Genomic DNA, 22438 nt, shown 5'->3' on the forward strand with positions numbered 1-22438 from the left:
CATCTCCACTGAACTTTGGAGGCAGTTCCTTAGTGCTTTGCTGAACCACCTGGAGTTTTAAGTGGGTTCCCTAGCATTTTGCTCAGTTCAGAAACTTTTAGCGAAACTTGGTCGCTTCGTTCTCGTAGGAGTTCCCTCTGCTCTGCTGCACAGACACGTCTAGAGGCAACAGCTGAAACGAGCCGCTGTAAAAGTGGAGAGAAAAACCCTCACAGGGCGGAAACGGACGCTCCGGGCAGGATCACAGTCGCTGCTCCTCGATCCAGCAGGAGAAATATTCCCGGCGTGTTCCAGGTGTTTGTGGGATGTTCCAGCCATGTTTGTAATAGAGATGTGTGAGTGTGAAGAGCGTTTGCATCAAGTGATGTTTTTTTTACACCTCTAAAGGGTTCTTCACACATCTCTATTACAAACATGGTTCTTTATGGAACCAGTAGTGGTTCTTCTATGGCTTTGCTCAAAGAACCATTTGTAGCACCTTCATTTTGAAGAGTGTAGATGTTTCACAGTTACTCAATTGTTTGTTTTGCAGCTTATTTACATCACCAGCATGAGCTGTAACACTACTGGAAACCAGTGTATTCACAAAAGCATGTTGTGTGTGTGTGTGTACACAGCATCAGTCGCAAGTTTTCCAGTGCATGTAAGTGTGTGAGTGGATTAAGTCATGTCTGAGTTACTGCACACACACACACACACACACATCTCTCATCACCAGCCCTGCGCTGCTTTGGCTCAAGTTCCTGTCCAGCTTCAAAGCAGCCTGAGAATCAGCAGCTCTGTTCACATTCACTTCACTTCAGTTTAATGGCTTCTGCACAACAGTCATCCTAAAGCAGAATGAGGAAGAACGGCTGAGAGGCATGGACACTCATCAAGACCTCCCTAAGAGCATGTAGACGAACCATCGTGGGCAACCAGAACTAAAAGGAGAATCTCTGGGACAGGAACCAAACTGACTGGAACCCCGATGCAAGACCCTTACGCTCCCTGAGAGTGTAAAAAAGAAAGCACTTACAAGATGCCTTGACTAGAGAACTTCCCTAAGAGCATGAGGAAGAACCATCAAGAGCAACTTAGACTTAAAAGGAGAATCTCCTGTGAGCAAGAACCACTGATAAGAACCCAGACTTAAAAGGAGTAACATCAGGAAGAACCTAAAAGAGGAGCAAACTTCAAGATTAGGAAACCCAGAGAACCATTACATGTTTCTCTCTGGACTTCCTAGTTAATGTTCTCGTACTGTCTTTGAATCAGCGAGATCGCTCTGTTGGAGAACAACCGGCAACATCCTCCACAAAGCCTGTCACCAAGCGATCTCAGCAGCCTCTACTCCCTGAGAAAGGGATCACTGTCTACAGGAGGACGACCTGTTTGCTGCATGGTGCAATGATAGCCTAGCAGGTGGCATCAAACAGACATTCTTGGAGTATCACTTTAATTATTGATTTCAATGCAGGCAGAGGAGCCGACAACAAAGAGGCCTGGGAGGCATCTCTCCGCCAGGAGATAGAGAGCGAGAGGGAGGGATGGGGGGGAGGCGGGTGGTCATGAATTATACATGCGGCCCACAATCGGAGGAGCCTGGTTAATTTATGAGCGGAGCGAACAGAATAAGGCAGCAGTGCGCTTTGTCTGCGCTCCAGCGGAATACGGGCTCCGCGTTAATACTTCATGACACTTCAAGTTGCGCTTAGACGGCAGCCATTCTCCGGCTGGGTATCTCTTTCGGAAAGTGGGCACCGTCTGACGACGGCTATCACAGTTGCCCTAAAACCTGAAGGCTGATGGTGATGCTGGTGGATACAGCTAATAAAGGTCTGAGGAGAACGTTTCAGATGCTGTAACGTGATATCGCTCCGCCGTCCCTCCAGGCTTAGTTTGGGTTTCACGGCGGTCCACCCTTCGACAGGATGTTGCCGTCAGAAAGGCCTCGGATGAGTGATAAGTCTCGGGCTATGCGTCACTAAAGAGGGACTTTGGGAAACAGTGGGCCTCTCTGAGGGGTTCCACAGGGGCGCATGCTAGGCCCTGTCTCTGATTTACTGTATACGCAGTGCCTCCCTAATGGCCCCGCCAATATTTCAGAGGTGCTGACGGAAACACTCAGCGTATCCATGTGATGATGGACGCCGGTAAAGAGAGCGATGCTGAGAGGAGCTTTCTGGGCAGCTTTCCCAAACCGCAGCTCTACCTCGTCTACAGAACTGGAACTACATGACTTTCAGCATGTTACTTTAAATAGGGAACATCTTAATGGTGATACCTTACACTGAAGGTATACCTTACACTGACTCTGAAATAGAACCCTGAGATTTGGACAGATCTTTTGATTTCCAGAGTTGGTACCTTTCACAATCATCATGAGATGAACACTTAACTCCGGCCACTTTATTTGAAACACCTTTCTAGAATCTGTAGGCTATCTGTTGATCTTCAGCTCTGGACCTTGAATGCAGTTTCCAGTCCTTTAATCTCAAATCACTAGTAGTTACCTAAACTACTGATGTAACTCATTGGTGACTGACTGATAACTGATTGGAGTGTCACAAGTCTGGAGCTGAAGACTAGCCCTTCCTTGGAGGTCAGGTTTTGGATACTTCTGAGTCCTGACCTAAAAAGTACCAAATAATGATACTGAAAAAGGTCCACCACCCCAATAGTATTTGGACACCAGAGGTAGAGGGGGTGATAAACTACAGCAATACATGGAGCCACAGAGTGTAACTGTACAGCCTATGAAGAGGTCAGTGAATTGACTGATTAAAAAGTATGCCCACTGTTTTCATACCTGCCTGTGATTTCTTGGGCCCTTTCCTGGCACCTGACACCAACGGCCTCCACTTCTTTTCCAATACTGTATTAAAAAAGAAACCTGAAGAGACTGTATATGTGGATCATCTTAAGAGTTTCCCCAAGAGTTTTAATCAGCAGGGAGGCCGGCAAAGCTAGCAGACAGCTCAGGGTCGCTGGCCGGAGAGGATTGGACCAGGACTTATCGCCGGATTAGTCTTGGATGAACGGATGACTGCCTGATTGAAGATGGACGAGGTCTTAGTGCTTCTTATGACACTACTGACAGACTGATCAGACAAATGTGAGGCTTGCGATAACCTGCAGCGCTCCTTGGGCCTTGGTGCATTCCAGGGATTTCCAAGTTAACGAGCACTGTGAAGTAAATCAGTGATTGATTTGGGTGTTCTGAAACGAATCAGCAATTAATCATCTGAAGAAAGCCCAACAAGTGAATCAAAGCTGGATGCAAATTCATCCCAAGAATCGAGGACAAACCAAAGAAGAACCAGGTCGATTCCTTTCCCATCAGCTGGCTTGTAAGAGGCAGAGAAGCCCACAGCCTTCGATCGAGCCTGCCACGACTTAAAGAGGATTTTGCAAGCTTTTCTGATTACGTCGAGCCCATCGTGCCAGCCAAGAAATTAAAGCAGGAGTCGTTATCTGACACAGAAAGACATCAGATGGTGATTAAGAAATCAAAATGTGATTGTTTCTTAATCGCTGCTAATTTAGAGCGTGAATAATGGGGAAATGTCCCTATTGGGCGAGCTGCAGTTGTGCCGAATGCAAAACCAGCACGCCCGGGTGTCTCGTTACGACTGCAGATGTGCATGTAAGCGCACAGGCGGCGAGAAAGGCAGAGATGTTATTTTTGGGCGTGGAAGGAATTAACGGCTTGGTGGAGATTTCTACCAGAGGGTTTTGTCTGGTTTGCCATGTGGTGGTTGAAGCATGCACAATGACCTGTTTGAGTGTGTTTATATGTGTGTGTGGGTGGTGAGGGCGGGTGGTAGGGGCTTCTGTCTGTGGGTTGGTCAGGCCCAGCAGGAGAGGACGTGATGGGGACACGGCTGTTAGCGGTGATAGTGTGGAGGGGGAGGGATGGAGCTTCTGTCTCATTACTCACCGTGGTGGGTGGCAGGAACTACCACAAAACAGGCCATACGGAGAGGGGTAGGGGCCAGAACACACACATACATACTTACACACTTACACTGGAGAATACATGCACCACCACAAATGGCACAGATATCAGGAAGCAAAGAAACTCGCTGACTTGCTAAGAAGAATAGTCCCACCCTGGATGTAGAGAGAGGAGAAGAAAGCGAATGCTAACTGAACAGTCATGTACCTGAATGTCAGAGTCAAAGAGAAACAGAAATAAATAACGAATGACTAAAACAACGTCGCTACGTATGCAGAGCGAGTATAACCGATCTGTAACCTACCAATGAAACCTAGTCGATTACCTACAAAGTTGAGGATTTAGGGTAAGATTTCAGAGAACTTTACATTCGGTTATATAAAGATATACAACTGAATGCTAGTTGAAGACAAAGTAACAACCTCCAAGGTATCCATGTTGAATTCCCACTAGAAGAGAAATATCTCTGGTGCGAGCCTTTGAGGGGTTCCACAGGGGTGTATGTTAGGCCCTGTATACAATTTGTATCTAAAACTAGTACAGGAAAACAGAATGACTATATATGCTGAATGACAGCTGTAAGACAGAAATACCCCACAGAGAAAAGCTCTTTTCGCTGCATCACTACAGGCCGACTCAGCAGTTTCCCAGCGGTGTATTAAAGCAATCTAATTTGTATCTGAAATCAGCACCACTTTGCAAATCTATGCAAGCTTTAGGCGCTATTAACTATTTTGCATCTGAGGCACTCCTGACGTCTTTGAGCATATGTCAGGGTGTCTGAAAAAAAAGCACTGAAAGGTCAAAGTCAAATAAAAACCCAAAAAAGGACTTTTCAATTGCCATCCAACACTAATCCTTCAGTCTGAGCTGCTTTATTGAATCGCCTCATTTAGAGTTCTCTTTGCTGCTCAATTGATGGCCGTCTCACTCACACTCACCTTAGGTGAGGTGCTGTTTGAGAGTCCACCAAAAGGGGCTTTGAAGTGCTTCCTGGCAGATGCAGCTACCGGAGCCTGGGCCTCCAATAAAAACCAACACCCTCCCTTCTTCTCCAGCGTCTGGCCTTTCTCTCAGCAAATCCAGGGGAAAACGATGACCACACAGCAGCCGTGGAGAATCAGCATGACACGCGGCTCAACACTGGCAGTCAGGAAGGAATTTGGCCCTCCAACACATACACATTCACACTCCTCCCGATGTGCTGTTTGTTCATTCTCACGTAAAAATAAAACTGCACTGCTAGAATCTTTCTGGACCTTCCTTGACTGAAAAAGCACCGTGGAAGGATGTTGATTGGCCACTCTAAGCCGCTTGGGAGCCGGCAGTGTGGCTCCATTCCTCTGTTCTTGTACTCAGGCGAGCGCTTTCACCTTCACTTCGAAACTCTGAAAGGGTCAGGATATATAAGTGTGGCTGAAAGGCAGAAAAGAAAAAACTCCACTGTTTGTTCTGCAACAGGGATTCTTCCCTCAATAGCTCGGCCTCAGTCAAAAGACGGCGTCAGAAAGGGACGCCTGGCCATGGCTTTCCTCAACGTAATTAAAACAGCACGTCCACAGCCAGCACTGCTGGACTGAAAAAGCCTTTTCTTTGGCAAGCGCGGTGAGACCTTGGGAAGGGAATGTTCTGTTCCTGCGGACGAAGAAGTCTAATCAGAAATGAATGGAATAGTTCGGTTCTGCTGTGTAATGAGCGCTATGTGTGTCCATTCTTTAAGCTAATGGAGAATGTCAATTTTGGTCCATCAGCATAACGTGACCATAACGTGTCAGTGTCTTTATCTGCAAGGCAAATCACAGGATACCTGAGTTTCCCATTGCCTTCATCTGCAGTAGAAGCCAAAATGTTTGTAGAGCTTGGCATCAATGTTGCCACTAAAATAAATCCCATAGAACAGCAGGTCTGGAGCTCTGCTGCAGTTACTGAGTCAGTTGGAGGCTTTTCTGCACTCTGCTCTGAGCTCAGCACTCGGCCCTGACCCCGCTCTGTAACTTTACGTGGTCTGACAGACACTCGGTGGACACTGAGCTGCTCTCTGTGAGCTGTTCCTCCTAAACTCTTCCACTGTTCAATAATAACACCACCCACAGCTGATGGAGGAAGATCTAGGAGGGAGGAGATTTCACCAGCTGACTTGTTGCAATGGTGGCATCCTGAATGCAATGATTAAGAGGTGTGTCCCAATATTTTTGTCCATTTAGTATATATAAAATGCAACAAGGCGCACCATTTTACCAAAGTGCATGGACGACCATGCACTTTGGTGTGTCTCTCTAGACCAGTCGATGCATGTTTTTACATGTAATTACTGAATAATAACCCTTAGATAACCCTAAATTCTCAAAGTTTATGTGAGCAGCCCAACCCAAACACACCAGAGGTTGTGAAACGTTCAGGGCGAAGGGAAGGCCAGGGCTTTCTCTCTCTGGTGAAGGAGGTCGCTGTGGAGATAAAGAAACCAAAATGACAAAACAGCCAGGATAAAGGGCCTCAGCATTGTGGTGCTCTGGCATGCCGGCCTCCTGGCGTGGCTGGGCCTGAATGGAGGCCGACACTGGGGCTATAGCATGCTAATGAAGGCTAACACATCCTCTCTCTCTGTGACAGGCAGAGTCCGGGCGAGCGAGGTTAATTACCATAACAACTGGATGCTAATGGCAGTGGAGTCGCGTTGAGCCAGCGAAGGACGCTCTGGAGGAGATGGTCAACATTACCCCCCTCCAGCAGCAGCAGCACCACCGCCGCCACCACCACCTTCCCCCAAACTGGAAATGAAAACAGTGAGGGCTTTCATTTCCAAAAGTGCTGATGGACTGGCGAGGTCACTCCGTCTTTGTTTAAATAATTAACCGGTGTGTGCGCAGCTTTTGTCGAAGCCGAGACCCCATGAAGGGCCGAAAGGAACTGCATCAGCAGTGGTTCTCAGTGTGTGTGTGAGTGTGTGGTGTCGGGGGTTTGCTCAATCCATTACTTGAGCTGAGCTGTTTGACTTGTCCTGAGTCTGAGAGAAGAGAAAAGCCTAAGCGGCGTCCACGGAGCTATTCACACACACACACACACACACACACACACACACACACACACACTCACTCACACACACACTGTAACCCAAAACAAAGAGTGGACACACTGTTTAAACTGGATCTCCTTTTATGCTTCAACATCTTTCCAAACACTTCAGCTCATTACGAGGTGATCGCTATCCAAACGCCACACAAAGACACACTGGTGAACAATCCTCGTCGTTAACGGCGCAAAGAAGAACAAACCCCTCAATCCTGACGCTCTCTGTTGTGACTGCTATTTAAAGTCCACGCTCAGTTCTGCTGACTCTATGTTAAGGCAACACACGTCTAAACATTAAAGGGAACCAAAGACACTCTCCAGCCAAAGCGGTTCAGAGTAATAACTCTAAACTGATGCCGCTGGAGGAACATGTTCTTGGGGCCTGCTTTCAATTAGTATGTGTGTAATCTGTCATCGCTGTCAGAACAAACCGAAGCATCGAAACAATCAGACCAGCAAAAGTGATTCAGAATGACTGGTTTCACTGGTCACACAGACTCCCAGTCAAGCTAAGAACATATTTTCCTGCTTGGAAAATTATTTTACTTGGATATCCAAGTTTTGCTCAAACAGCTAAGGCCTTGTTTACATCTGGTCACTTCATATGTCTTGAGTATCAGGATTATATCTGGTTAAGGCCAAACCACATTAAAATGAGAGTGCCGTTTACAGCAGATACTAATCCCACAAAGCCAAATCAAATCAAATCTGTACTTTTCAGGACTCAATTCGCTTGGAGAGGTGTGAATACTTGGATGTGGACCAAAACAACTGCACCGAGAAGAAGTGGTCTTCTAAATGGACTCCACTACCAACCCAACTTTCAGGTGTACTCCTCAAGTTTGAGTTAAACGGCTCTCATAGCTGGGTGTTCACCTGGTGTACTGCCCTAGTAATTACTACAGCTCTGAACAGACAGCACGCAGTGTAGAACCCATTTCCACAATACAAAGTCTGAAATGTGCCACTTCCTTGACTATTAAAGAAACGCTCTCTGTTCGCGGTCCGCCTGGGAAGTTCCATGGCTGGAAATAAGGAAGGATGGAAGGAAGGATCTGCCCGATGCCAGTTTGGGAAGGCTGATGTCAGTCTGGTGTAGGCCAAGGTGTCTTCAGAAACGTCCAGTCCAAATTACTCAGGCAGAAGACCATAAATGGAAAATTCTAGACGTACACAAGCAAACAGACTGAGCCTTCACAAACACAGAGAAAGAAAGAAAGAAAGAAAGAAAGAAAGAACCGGTGATGAATGGCTGAGGACAGCGCTGGAACCGACGGTAACCAGCTACAGAAAGGAACAGAGCGCACATCCTCTGGTGTATTATGAGGGAAATAAAGAAGGCTAGCTTTAAAGCCGCACTTTATCTCCTGTTTGAAGGCCCACTGACAACCTCATTAGCTCAGACTGAGAGAAAAAACAGAAGGAGCTGAGGGGAATTCATTATGGTTCTGCTGTTCCGCGCCTGTTTACTGAGCTTTGTTCGGGGCAGAGCTGCAGGGTTTCAAATGCTATTTAGTAGGTGCTCCCATTTCCAGCGTTTCCACACTGAGAAGCATCTCTGTAGCCTACTACTGTGATCAGACTGCTTAGATTAAAGATATACACTGAATGTCCAAATGTTTATGGGCACCCCTTCAAATTAGCTTCATCTTATTCAGGACAGTGTGACAATGCCCTTGATTTCAGAAGAAACAATGAATGAACAGGTGTCTGAATACTTTTCTCCCTATAGTATAAATAATGCTAGATGGCCGCTTTATCAGAAACGCCTCTCTTGCTGTTCACACTGTTGGTGTTCAGTTAGAGACTGTAGCTCAGGTGTTAACCATCCTTTAGAGCACCATTAGTGAGTGGAAGTGCAAGTAAGGGGTACTAATAAAGTGGCCATTAAGTGAAAGAACAATGTAGAGTGTTTCTAATAAAGTGGCCAGTGAATGGAAGCACACAAGGCAGAGGTTTCGGACCAACCCGTAGTGTGTTTTGTAAATTCCACTAGGTTCTCTGAAGGCCTCAGACGAGCTCATATACGTCTGCAGTGACAGACAGGTGTGAGTGAAGTGTAATTTGTCGTCACCTGTAGGAAAACAGGATCTCACGGACAAGCTGATCCGATATTAGACGGAAAAAAACACGCAGCGGAAAAGCAAACGGGCACGATTGTGGCGTGACTCAATGTCAACACGAGTTGGAGAGAAAGCTGTCGTTCTCTCGCTCTGTTTATTTTCCAGCCCCCAGTCTGCCTCGAGCGACGAACACCGTCAAAATAAACAAGCCGGGCTCTGCCACAGCAGAACTACTGCTGTCAGAACAAAGTACCAGCCATCAACACCCACTGTCCTGTGCCTGTTCATGAGTGTGTGTGTGTGTGTGTGTGTGCCTGAGGTTTACTCAACTAAAAGCTGCGCTGATGGAGAGCTGTGAGAGGTTTGCCATGTGTCTGACCTTAACACCCATAGGAGAAACCCTGCAGAGCTTCTGCTTCAGCTACTGCACAAAAAACCCCACAACACTCACGCACCTCACGTCCTCAAGGCCTTCAGTCCTGACGCCCGCCACCTAACCCTCACTGAAGAGAGAGATGCATTGACATGAAGGATCATTAAGCTCCTCCCCCAGGCCCCCTAGTGGACATTCTGCCCACAGACTGGTTGAATTGGTGTTTACTGGTGTAAAAGTACTGGTTGTGTGTGTGTGTGTGTGTGTGTGTACTGGTGTAACAAACTGGTCGTATGTGTGTATGTACTGGTGTAACGGTGCTGCTTGAGTGTGTTTGTTCACTGGTGTAACTGTACTGGTTGAGTGAGTGTGTGTACTAATGGACTGCTGTGTAAAAGATGGACGAGGATTTGGTTCTTGTTGGATGCGCTGTGGTTTTCCTGAGTAAGTGCGAGAGTGAGCGTGATTGTGAGCTTTTTCAGAACCTAGTTTGGATCTGTAAGAGCTTATTAATGTTTTGTCTAACCTAAAGGATAAAGGCAGTGATGTGTGATATTCCTGTCGTTCAGAATCCTAAAGCAGGACAAAGTAATTAAACTAACAACTGAATTTGTCTATGTGATATATTTTACAAGCATTTAAACACTATCCATGGATTTGAGAATATTCACACGAATCAGTTGGTTAAGTCATTTTATCTTCAGAATTGATCTTATCACGCTGAAGCCCCTTTTCAGTTTTAGGACAATCTCGTAACCAGTTTATTCCAAAATTGTTCAGATTCCCAATCTCTGTTTATTCCAACAGACTCCCACACTTTCTCCCAGCTTGGTTGGAAAGATCCTTACCTTGGAGCACTGCTTATGATTCTGACACCACACCAAAGATCCATTGCCCTGGAAAGAAAGAGGGAAAAAGGCTTAATATTGGAAATAATCTTTTCAAGCAAGCAAAGCCAGGGTTGGATGACATGGCAAAAATACTATACTGCAATATTACCAGACATTCTCTTAATACATATATAATATATGATACATAAGAAAAAATCAATAGCTGTCCCAAATAAAAACTGTTATTACTACTAATTATAGTATATTATTATTATTATTATTATTATTATTATTTTTATTATTATAGTATTATGCTGCACTACATTCATTTTAACAAAATGAATTCTGCTCTCTTTAGTGAAACATGCAGCTGCTCAGTGGTCTATTGGTAGTATTCACAATATGTTCAGAAAAGCATACTGGCTATTAAAATAACAATTTTTATGATAATGATAAATATCTTCACATTTTCAACATGTAGTGGGAAAACCCACACTGGCTTTTGCTCAAGAACATCCGAGAACAGACAGATAAAACGAGTTCTGTCACTGGTTCTGTAAAGTGGGTCTCAGTGTTGCATGCTGGGTATGATGATGTTAACCATTAGATGCTTCACATTACAAATTAATTCAAGGGACACAGTTATGAGAACAGTGGACTGGAGGCAGCCCAGCAGAACCCAGCGGATATCTGCTCACTGTCACGCCAGTGTACACAGAGAAGTCACTGCCTACAGTTCAGCCAAAGATTAACTACACTCTTACGAGGACAGTAAATACCAAAGAGCCCGTCCAACAGCTGTAAAAGACCACTGTCACACTGTTCACACAGCTTTGGACGCAGGCGAGCGTTTAAACAATCTCTGATGTCCAGATTGTTATTGCTTGGTCACTTTGGTCACCTAAATGTTGTGGCAGATACGTCAGGTAGACCGACAAGAAATCTGCACTTTGCAATTAGCAAGAAGCTAACTAACGGATGACTTGCTGGTGTCCTTAGCCAAGGAGCAACCTATGTAATCAGCCAGCTTGAGTACCTGCCTAGTGTAAACGAAGGAGTAAAGATAGTTCTACTAATGGCCACCTTGGCAGGTGGTTCTGTATAGCACCAAAAGGGTTCCACTACTGTTATGAGAAGCTATTTTGCTTAGGATAAAAGTTAACATGAGCTGTGTGTAGGGCCTTCCTCTGACTCTCTAGAATATCAACCCCCTCGTCAGTGTGTCAGCGTAGTCTCAATAGGACTATAATTACACATACATTTGACAGTCATCCAAGAGGAACAGGTGAGGCTACAGAAGTGGTCGGACAGGAATTTTAACAAGCTAAATGCTGAGGAGGTGCTGGAGATTTTTATTACAACAGACATAATGATTTATTGGCCTTCTCTGATCCTCAGCCTGAGCTTCGGCAAAACTGTATTTGGGAAAAACGAAGCCAAGTATCAACACAGAAGGAAGGGACTTCTGATAGCAAACAAGCGCTCAGGAGATGATCACTGTCCAGACATAAATCCCTGTCTTCTTTCTCACACAGACACGGGCGCAGCGAGGACACGGCCAAACTTTTACGAGTCAAAAAGTCTGCTCAAGTTCAATGTCAAGTTCAAAGGCTTCTGGAACAATGTAATCCACTGGAAATTCCCAGTGAAACCTTGGGAAAGAACTTATCATTAAAGACTTAATTTGCGATCCAGTACCAGCGGGTGTTGTGCTCTCGGTGTCAAGGATAATGGTCAAGCGGCTTCAAAGGCGAGCCAGAGCCGAGAGTGGAACAGTCTATCCTTTTAAGAAGATATCATTCCATTAGGACTGAGGAAGACTGGGCTTGATTCAGCCTTGGGGAAGGAGCTCCCGAGAGGCAGCGAGGCAGAAACTAAATGAGTCGTCTGGGTCGTCAATCAACGTCTGAGACGAAGACATTACAACTTAGACGCAAACGTGGTCAAAACAACTCAAAGGCCTGACGTCTTCATCCCATAAATGGCCCTTGGCTTTGCACGATTGTAGAAGCAAGTCATGCCATTAACGGCAATGATTCTCAGGATGCCAGATTACACTGGGTGCTGCAAGTTTGTCTGGAGCAAAACATTGAGCAAAAATACTGGGACACCTGTCTCTACTGTCCAGGAGAGAAGACTATTAGATTTTGGAGGATATTGGGTGATCACGACCCCACCTCATCATCCACAACTCATCCCATTGGATGGAGCGCCACTATAATTCCAAAGCTTAATGCTTAATGCCCTCTAGTCCACGCCTGGCATTATTAGGCAGCATGGTGCCAATAGGTTCATGATGTTGATCTGCTCCAGAGAGTCCTATTCTATTGGCAGTTCTTCTCTACAGGGACTAGACAAGCTGATTGTGCATTTGCAGAAGGGGTTTTCACAAAAATGACATATATTTAACGTATATGGGTATCCCAGTGGACCAGACTGAAGCTAGAACTTTGGCCTTGCAATAGAAAGACACAGAAGAACTGTTTTTATAGTACCTTGTTCATGAAGGAAGTGAAACCACCAAAGACCAGCGTTAGGAAACAGACAGGGAATCAGACAGCAGTTCTCTGACACCTTTCCAGACCATCCATCATTAGGCGACAGGAACCCAGACCAGAGATTAACTCTGAGCCACAACACCATCCCTGCAGCACTGGACGGCTCAATGGGGATACCGGCCCAGCTGCTTTAGGACTGACCTCGCCGTGTCACTGACCTGCCCCAGGATAATTATAGGGCACAACCACGACCCCTGCTTTGGAAGTGGAGGGAGAGGCCTTTTTGAACCACTTTTAACCTTTCGGCCCAGAATCAATTGAGGTCTTTCAGCTCCGTAAATGGAGGGAGCTCATCTCGCAGCTTGGTTGTGTGTGGACGGAGAGAATGGCGGCATTGTGCAGACAGCAAAAGCTTCATCCTAAGATTAAGGAAAGAGGCACCCAAATTATGATTCTAATTAAAGTGTAGCACGATGCTCAACGAGACAACTGGAAATAAAAATAAACGCTGATCACAGTCCGGACACCTAGTGCTGGACTAAACAGACCATACTGAATGGCACTATAGCAGACTATTCAGCAGTTCAGTCCTGGCTAATTGCGTCCAGTCTAATCATGTTGTTTAACTCACTTAACTCTAATATTTTATTATAATAAAGAATGGAAAGAAAGACCCCAGCTGCCAACAATCACCAGCCTCATCCAAACTGGCAGCTGCAAAAACAGACAACCCAAACCTGGTATTACTGTCTTTCACCGTGGTGGAGGAATGAGGAGTTTAATGCCTAAAGTTAAAGTTCTTCACCTAATGGTGATGAAGACGCTGCCTGATGCCTGAGACACTGTTCTACCAGAGTTCTGAGAAGAGTTCGGCTCTAGAACCTGCTTTTAGAACCAGATCATTAAAATGGTGGAGGGATACATGCTGCAGGGTGTAGTGCAGCTACAGAAAGTAGTCCCTAAAGAGAACTGGATTAGTTCAGATTCTCTATTCACTATTTTACCTTCATCATCATCATCATCGTCATCATCATCATCATCATTCCATATAAAACTCAGAAGACTCGTGTGGCTGCACTGGCGGGTTTGGATAGGAAATAAAATATGGGTTATATCTGTGTTGTTGTAGTCATGGCGACCAACGCCTGCTTCCATTCACCTCCACTGTAAAGAAACCAGAGTTGATAAAAGCATGAATGATTTCCGTGGTCAAAGGTCTTGCCATGTGAATCTGTTTGAATACCGTCGCAACCAGCAGAATTTGACAGGCGGTGTTGGTGAGGTCCTGCAGATTACCGCTCTTCATACCGCACAGTACTTAGTAAGGATTAACTGTCCCTCATGTCACATGACATCAGCGCCAGTGTTTTACAGTAACAACAGTGAAGAGACCAACCACTCGAGGCGTGTTCAGCTATCAACAACCTGCTAACAGCCTCTTATCAGTGTTTCATAAGGCTGCAAGCATCCGCAGCTGCCGCATTCCTGGGGCAGATATGGCTGGAAGTGCCGGAGTCCACAGCCGTAAAGCGGGATTCCAAAGCCGCGGTCACGCAGGGCTGCGGCAGGCGTCGCGGCCGGCTGATTAGACTCGGTGTGTGTGGGGTTTGTGAAGCCCTGCCTGAGCCGTAGTTAAGATAAGGCCTTCTGCAGCACACCCGTAATCCAAACAGTCCCATCTGGGACATGGGCCAAAGAGCAGAGAGCTATGGGAGCACACTCCACACATGCTGTACATATGCTTCCAACAGGGCGAAGTCAAAACTGCACCTTCTTTTAGGACACAGATAAAAAAATAGGCGGTACTAAACCGTGCATTAATGATAGCGTAATACGGTCAACCAATCAAACGCTCAGTTCTAGAGAAACTTACTCAGTCAGAATTGTTCACCCATTCAGCCGACAGCAGTTTAGCCCCGCCCATTCAATCTGCAGTAGTTTAGCTCTACGCATTCAGCTGACAGCAGTTTAGCCCCGCCCATTCAATCTGCAGTAGTTTAGCTCTACGCATTCAGCTGACAGCAGTTTAGCCCCGCCCATTCAGTCTGCAGTAGTTTAGCTCTACGCATTCAGCCGACAGCAATTTAGCCCCGCCCATTCAATCTGCAGTAGTTTAGCTCTACGCATTCAGCCGACAGCAGTTTAGCCCCGCCCATTCAATCTGCAGTAGTTTAGCTCTACCCATTCAGCTGACAGCAGTTTAGCCCCGCCCATTCAATCTGCAGTAGTTTAGCTCTACGCATTCAGCTGACAGCAGTTTAGCCCCGCCCATTCAATCTGCAGTAGTTTAGCTCTACGCATTCAGCCGACAGCAGTTTAGCCCCGCCCATTCAATCTGCAGTAGTTTAGCTCTACCCATTCAGCTGACAGCAGTTTAGCCCCGCCCATTCAATCTGCAGTAGTTTAGCTCTACCCATTCAGCCGAGAGTACTACTGCTTTCTGAATGACACCTGATATGATCCTGGAAAGCTATCAGAACAGACTTTATTTACATATCTTAGTCTTAAAGTCACAATATGACTCCTTTTGGTGTATATAATCAGTTTAACTACGTGACCACACACATAACCATAAACCAACCAGGCTTAGGTGTTAACAGGGGTGTAAATGAGTAACTCTCAATTTGGAATTTTGTGCACAGTACTAAGAGATGAATCACATTCACACTGACGTCACTGTGATCACTGTGTTCCTGATAACTACTGCAGGAATGCAGCTATTCCTGGCCTGCAGACACAAACAGACTGAATTCAATAAGTGAATTGTTGTATGGCTGTAATTCACTATTCACGTAGTCCATGTTTATTACACTGGGCTGAAGATAAACCTCGCCAGAGTAAATCCTGTTTGACGCCATCAGAGCATGACAGCACCGCATTATCCACATAGTTTGGCGTTAGGATTGCAGGCCTCCACATACATTTACATACATTACACTCTGGGTTTTACATGCTGAGGCACACCCTGACAAGACCCGGACAGTTATGGCTGGTGTAGTAAACATGACTAACATGCCCACTGTCTGGGTCACTTAATCCACCCTGAATCAACAACTGATTTATATATGAAATAACTGGATTATATATATATATATATATATATATATGCCAATCAGCCAATTCATTAAAACCACCTGTCTAATACTGGGTAGGTCCCCTTGTGACTCCAAATCAGCTCTGACCCATCAAAGCATGGAGTCCTCACAATCTCTGAAGGTGTCCTGCTGTGGTATCTGGCACTAAGAAGTTAGCAGCAGATCCTTTAAGTCATGTTAGTTGTGAGGTGGGATTTACATGAGTGTCAATGAAGCTTAGATGGGAACACCGCACAAGACCTGCCTGAGGTTTTGGAGACGTTCTGACCCAGTCGCCTACAACATAGAGTGTCTCAGATTCTTATATATATATATTTATATATCATTCAGTGTTTCTTCTGAAATCAAGGGTATTCAAAAGAGTTTATCCTGGAACTGCCTCTACTGTCCAAGGAAAGCCTTCTACTAGATTTGGATGATCACAACCCCATCTCATCCCCAAAAACTCTCCTAAAGTAATGGATAGAGCACTACCATCATATAGGACATATAGTGTATTTAGAATTTCAATATGTGTGCAATCTGCAAAACCAAACTCCAAATTTCTGATTATTAATTGAGTGAAATGTGAAACTAGGAGTAAATAACTCCCAAAGACGAGGAAAAATGTTACTGACTGGACCGAGTGGTCACCCAAGTGGCCAGAAGACAGTTTTGGAAAAGCTAATCAAGTGTAATATATGAACTCATTACAGAAGTGACACGCAATTTCCCAACTTCAGCATTTCTCAGTGGCACGAAAACAAAATTAAGCAGCCTGCCCAGAATTTTCCTCAGAGAACGTTTCGGAGTGTGTGTGAGTGTGTGTGTGAGTGCTCATGTTTGGATCCGTAAAGGGTGAAACCAGGCAACATAAGTCCTCATTCATTGCGCTGTCTTAACTAATGAAAAACGCTACACATACGAGCCGCTAACGACCGCAGGGTTCGACTCCATTCCCACGTTGCTTCATATCAAAGGCCAAAGACAAGGGGACATGGCAAGACTACTTTCCAATGTTTGTCTTTCCTCAGGATTAAAACATGCATCTCTCGGGCCCGGCACATTAACCGCCAGAGAGCCAGATGGGAGGAATGAAAGGCTTAATTTAAAATCTCATATATTTTATGACTCCAAATGGACCAGCAGGACCTCTCTGACACACCTTTGGCTTAATAGGTCCACACATAAATAATCCGACTTCAGGCGGATGCCTTCCAAACGCACCGCGGAACACAGTCCTCCTTTCACTTCGCGTTAGCGGCCGCAGTGCTTTATGGCTGGGTGTTCCCTCTCTGTCTATTGTGGGAAGGTGAGAGATCACCCATATGTGAGTTAGAATGTACATAAATACACTGCTATGTGGACGTTTAATATGAAATAACACAGAAAATACAATCCAGCATTTTGGCTCCACTTACAACGGCACGCATTGATGATCGGTTCTGGTGAACCACCGGTTTGTGCTGGTCTTTTTTTACCCTGTCCAAAATTCCAACAGATAAAATGATCAGTGATAAAACCTGACTGGATCATTGTGTGGAACCTGCGGCATCAGTTCGGGCACACCCAATTCTGGCCTGTTTATCCAAGTTTCCAGACGAGTCAACCCAGACAGGGAACAAACAGCATTATGGCTGATCAGGGGGACGTGTGTAATAGAAAATGCACACGTCCCCTCAGTGGTGAAACTCGCGTATCTGGTCGGCAATAAAATCTACGCAGGACGAGCGAGTTTATTACCCAAATGTTTACACTGCGTGGTCACCTGATTACGCTCCGTTCACAACATACACAACACTCACAACACTGGCTCTTGATCCAGTTTCTACACGACGAGCTCATTAAGAAAGTGAAATGCTAACATCGCACATGCTAAGCTAACTAACTACTGACCTCACAAGACTGACCCTCACCAAAACACCCCAAACAGACCAGTGATCTCTGTTCAGTGTGGAGTTAAGAGGCTTTAGCAGGTCTAGGCTCCAGTTTGAGGAGCTGGTGTTGTCCTATAACAGTGCTGGAGTTGGAGTTCAAAAGTGTTAGCTTAGCCTGTAGCAATGCATATACACTATATGGACAAAAGTATTGGGCCACAGATCAATGCCCACGCCTGGCATAAGGCAGCATGGTGCCAATACGTTCATGCTTATCTGCTCCAGAGAGTCCTATTCTATTCCAGGGACTAGACAAGCTGAGTGTGTGTTTAACACAGGGTGACATAAAAGAGAGAACTGACACCAGCTAGGGAATGACACACTTCCATGGTCTCTATACAACCTATTTGTAGAAATCTTCACTGGCAAAATTACCTGCCAATGGATTAAGACAGATTTACTCAGCAACATCACTTAATAACAAGTAGATGATCATTTTCATCCAAACTGAACTCTGCAGTGTTTCCACTTCGCCCCCCATCTTCTCCACTCATCAGATTCATTTCCTGCCTACATCGGGCACGGATCTCTCCGCCAAAGCAGTCCGCTGTACCCCAGCCTACGAACACAGGAAGGTGGAGGAAATCAGATCCCTTACAGGAGGCAGATCCGCCTGGCGTTACACTAGCGGCCCGATAAAGCCTCTCAGTGGGGGTGAAGGCCCTGTTTAGCAGGAAGGTGACCCCACCACCCTGGCTATACACAGACAGCGAGGTTCCTCTGAGAAGGGTGACATTGGCATTTGGTGGCTGAGCTTGTGGGGGGAGGAGGTCAGGGCGGCGGGTGGCTGTATGTTTTCGCAGCTGACGAGACCTCCAATTTCCACATGAAAGAGCTGCAAGCCAACAGATCTCCAGACCAGTCTCTGCAGAGCATCAGTAACAACAGCTTTCTATTCCTGGAGCTTCTCGGCTCGCTCAACCAGCTCCTTATCAAGCTCCCTGTACATCTCAGCTCCAGCCCGCACTTCCTCCACGGCCAGAGACAGAAAAAATGAGCTGTCAGGAGTTGCAAACGTCTGTTTTTCTGGGATAAAACATCTCAAAGCGTCCTCATTTGTTAGCGAGGAACGCCCGCCAGGATTAGAGCCTTAAATCAGGCCATTGGCATTTATATACAGCTTAATAGTCAGGCTTTATTGGCCAGTAGTGGGCGATCTATTGTCTATATCTCTACACCGTGGCAATGACATTCTATTATCTAAGATGATGTGATTCAGAATGTTCTGGAAGGTCCAAAAAAACGCTCGGTTCTAGATAATCTCCCCCATCAGAGCTGGAGATCTACAGTGGAGGTGAAGGGAAGCAGACGTCTGAAGCTCTAATAATAAAAGCTCCTCACAGAAAGTTCTTCACCTAATGGTGATGAAGACGCTGCCTGATGCCTGAGACACGGTTCTACCAGAGTTCTGAGAAGAGTTCGGCTCTAGAACCTGCTTTTAGAACCAGATCATTAAAATGGTGGAGGGATACATGCTGCAGGGTGTAGTGCGGCTACAGAAAGTAGTCCCTAAAGAGAACTGCATTAGTTCAGATTCTCTATTCACTATTTTACCTTCATCTTCATCATCATCATCATCATCATCATTCCATATAAAACTCAGAAGACTGGTGGGTTTGGATGGGAGATAAAAAGCTGAAGTTGGGTGTGTTTACCTCCTTAATGAACTGTGGTTGTCCATCAGATTCTGATCAACACACTGTGTGGTCAAAGAAAGCCAGCCGCCCCAGCAGCCCCATGCTAATGGTTCAGACAGGGTAACCTAACGCCAAAAGAACCCGAAGAGAACGCCAGCTCTATTGCAGGGGCCTTCACTGACGTCCGGCGGGGGAACAGTGTGTGCAGCGAGGTGTAGAAGGGACAAGTGGGCTAATTCCTTTACAGCCCTTCGCCTGGTGTGAACACACACTGTTGACAACACACATCTGCACAGCTCGTAAACCCTAATTAGGCGTTTCTGACCCGCGTTTGTCTTCTTCACCCACATTTAAACATGAACTTCATGCCCAGATGACTATCCCCCACTAACACCCAGTAAATCCGGCCATCAGCTTAATGCTTCGGTTTATACTATTACAATAACGCTAACAGAGATACGCCTCAGCTACCGGTCAAAACTATGGACACCTCTACTGATGAGGGGAGGGAGGGGTTTTCATTATTTTTAACATTTTTCACAAAAAAGAAGAACTCCTATAAGATAACACATGTGAAGCAGTGTTCTACTGTAGATCATTCAGTAGAACCCTTTGATGAAGCTTGACACGCTCTAGACGTCCATGAGGAACCAGCAGGCATGGCTTGAACAGAAGTTCATGTCAAACGTAAAAAACGGAGCATATTATTCACCTCACGGTTCTCCTTAAAAAACCTTTCAATTGAGGTTCTTCAGAGAGCTTCTTCTGTTATTGAGCTCAAAAGAGAACCAGATTTGTTCCTCAGATTTGAACAGAACCTTACTATGTTATGATTGGTGGTTCTCTAGAGAACTCTTCACTCTCGTAAAAACTCATTTTCAGACATTTTCATAGAACCTAAACAATACCTGAACACTTTTTCACGGTTCTTTGGGGAACCAAAGGTGGTTCTTCTACAGCATCTCTCCAACAACCTTTTTAAGACATTAGGAATCAACTTCTCTGATATTTACCACAGGAACACATTTCATTAACCTGAATTTCATGAATCTGAACCAGTTCAGACTGTCTTTAAAACAAAACCTCGTTAGATGATGAAAGTACGTTCAGCCAGGTGGGTCCAAACATCTGACCGGTACTTTCTTTATCCTTCTTATGAACTCCTCCCTGCAAACCTTCAGTGCTGTTCCCTCAGTAAAATGGCATAAACAGCCATGGCTCCTGAGCACTGAGTCCCGGGTCTTCGGTCTTGGAGCCCCCCTGCAGCCAGCACCTGACCCCTCAGCCAAATCCCCGCAACCTCGCTTTCCTCTCCGCTACCGACTAACCCCGCGGCTCAGGCAGGCAGCTCGAGCCGGACTTTCCCTCAGAAATGTGGCTGAAAATGTTCAAATCTACCTGGAAATGCTTAAAAAACGCCGAAATGCGGGTGATGTGCAGACTGAGGCAGCGCGAGGCGCAGCGCGCACGGTTCACGCTGCCCGCCAACGCCGTGTCCTCGCGCCTCCCCGCGCTCGCGCCCCACAGCGCCGCCGTAATAATCCACACGCACGCGGCCAGGCTGCTCGCGCTCCTCGCGCTCCTCGCGCTGCTCGCGCTCCTCGTTGGCATCATTGCGCTCCGCTCCGCTTCGCTCGCGCCTCTCCGCGCAAACTGAGGGGGAAAGTTTTGACGGTCCCGGCACGCGAGAGCGCGGGGGGCGGGGCCACAGCAGCGCGAGCTGCAGCGCAGTGGGAGGAGGGGCTCGCGTGGCAGGTAGCTGAGTTCGCGCGGGGTGCTTTTAGCGCGCTTTGCCGTCCCCTCCTGAGGTAATGTCGGACAGCGGTCACGGCTCTGTACATTACAGCCAGTGACGAGGCCTGATACTCAACCCGGTTTAAAGTGGGGCTCAGTTTAGACTAGTCTGGGTTTTAATCCAGATGAAACCGGCTTTTGTTGGTAGACATGTTGGTCATATTGGTAAATTGGTTAAAACGGTTGGTCAGCTTGGTCAAACTGGTTGGAGATACATGACCTGCATGACCATTTTGATCAAATGAACCATGAACCAACTATGAACCATCATGAACATGTTGGTAATCCAGCATATCCAAAATAGTTGACCACATGACCGACCTGCATAAGCACCATGACCATGCTGGTTGACCAGCATGACCAATCCAGTGAACCGCTATGAAGCACTTGGTTGGGTTGGTCAAGCTGATGGACCACCTAGTCCATTAAACTCAAATTAATGACTCGCAGTGCTGGTCTGGTCAACCAGCAGGGTATATTCTCTCCTGGATGACCAGCTTCTCAACCAACTTGACCAATGACCAAAGACCAAAGAAAAGTTTAGACCACCAGAATCCACCCAGCTACCCGCAGAAACTGGTCTTGAGCTGGATTTTTATTAGCGGGGTGGAAAAACGGTGAAATTACCATGACCCTTTGGCCCGAGCTCGTGGAGCGACTCTTGTTTTGGTAGTCTGGACAGAAACCTGACCTTACAAACTCCCAGACCTTCACTGCTGTTTTTTTGCGAGATGTAAGACAATGTTAACAACGCTGGTCGCTGTAAAGGGAAGTCAAAAAAGAGCGAGGGTTTAATTGGAAAGTTCCCTGTAGGGTTTTATTATAATCCCGCTCTGACTTCAGCTTCTCTCAGCTCGTGAAGCGCTCGTCTGGCCACTGAAGCAGCAGCAGAAGCCACGCAGCGTTCCTGCCTAATGAGGCTTTATGGGTATACCTCTTAAACAGAGCCGGACAGAAACTGGGACTCGAACAGCCGGGGGTTCTGGCCCAGGAAGCTGCCGCCTAGCCGTGGGCCAGACTGCGTCTGGGCCAAACATTTCAGCTCGTACCTCTGTAATGAAACAGGGAGTCGGGCTGATGTGGTTCCTCTGCCTGAGGGGAAGCTGCTGCCAAGCTAAACTCATATTTTTGTGAGAAGGTTGCCCCCGCTGACCACACACAGCGAGGCGGTTTTTGCGGTCGGCTCCAAAGCGTGTGTGGTCGGGAGGACGGGTCGCATGGCG

General features: G+C 46.3%; 1 protein-coding gene across 1 annotated transcript in view; it reads right to left on the reverse strand.

Annotated features, from left to right (window-relative positions):
• Positions 1-21056, reverse strand: part of LOC140560770 (anosmin-1) — a 45328-nt gene extending 24272 nt beyond the window's left edge. Inside the window, 2 exon segments of the mRNA XM_072685301.1 lie at positions 10294-10341; positions 20820-21056. Of these exon segments, the coding sequence (XP_072541402.1) occupies positions 10294-10341; positions 20820-21035 (264 nt within the window). The 5' untranslated portion in view covers positions 21036-21056.
• Positions 21057-22438: the final 1382 nt, after the last annotated feature.

Source organism: Salminus brasiliensis, chromosome 8, assembly GCF_030463535.1.
Source record: "Salminus brasiliensis chromosome 8, fSalBra1.hap2, whole genome shotgun sequence".
Classification (NCBI taxonomy): Eukaryota; Metazoa; Chordata; class Actinopteri; order Characiformes; family Bryconidae; genus Salminus; species Salminus brasiliensis.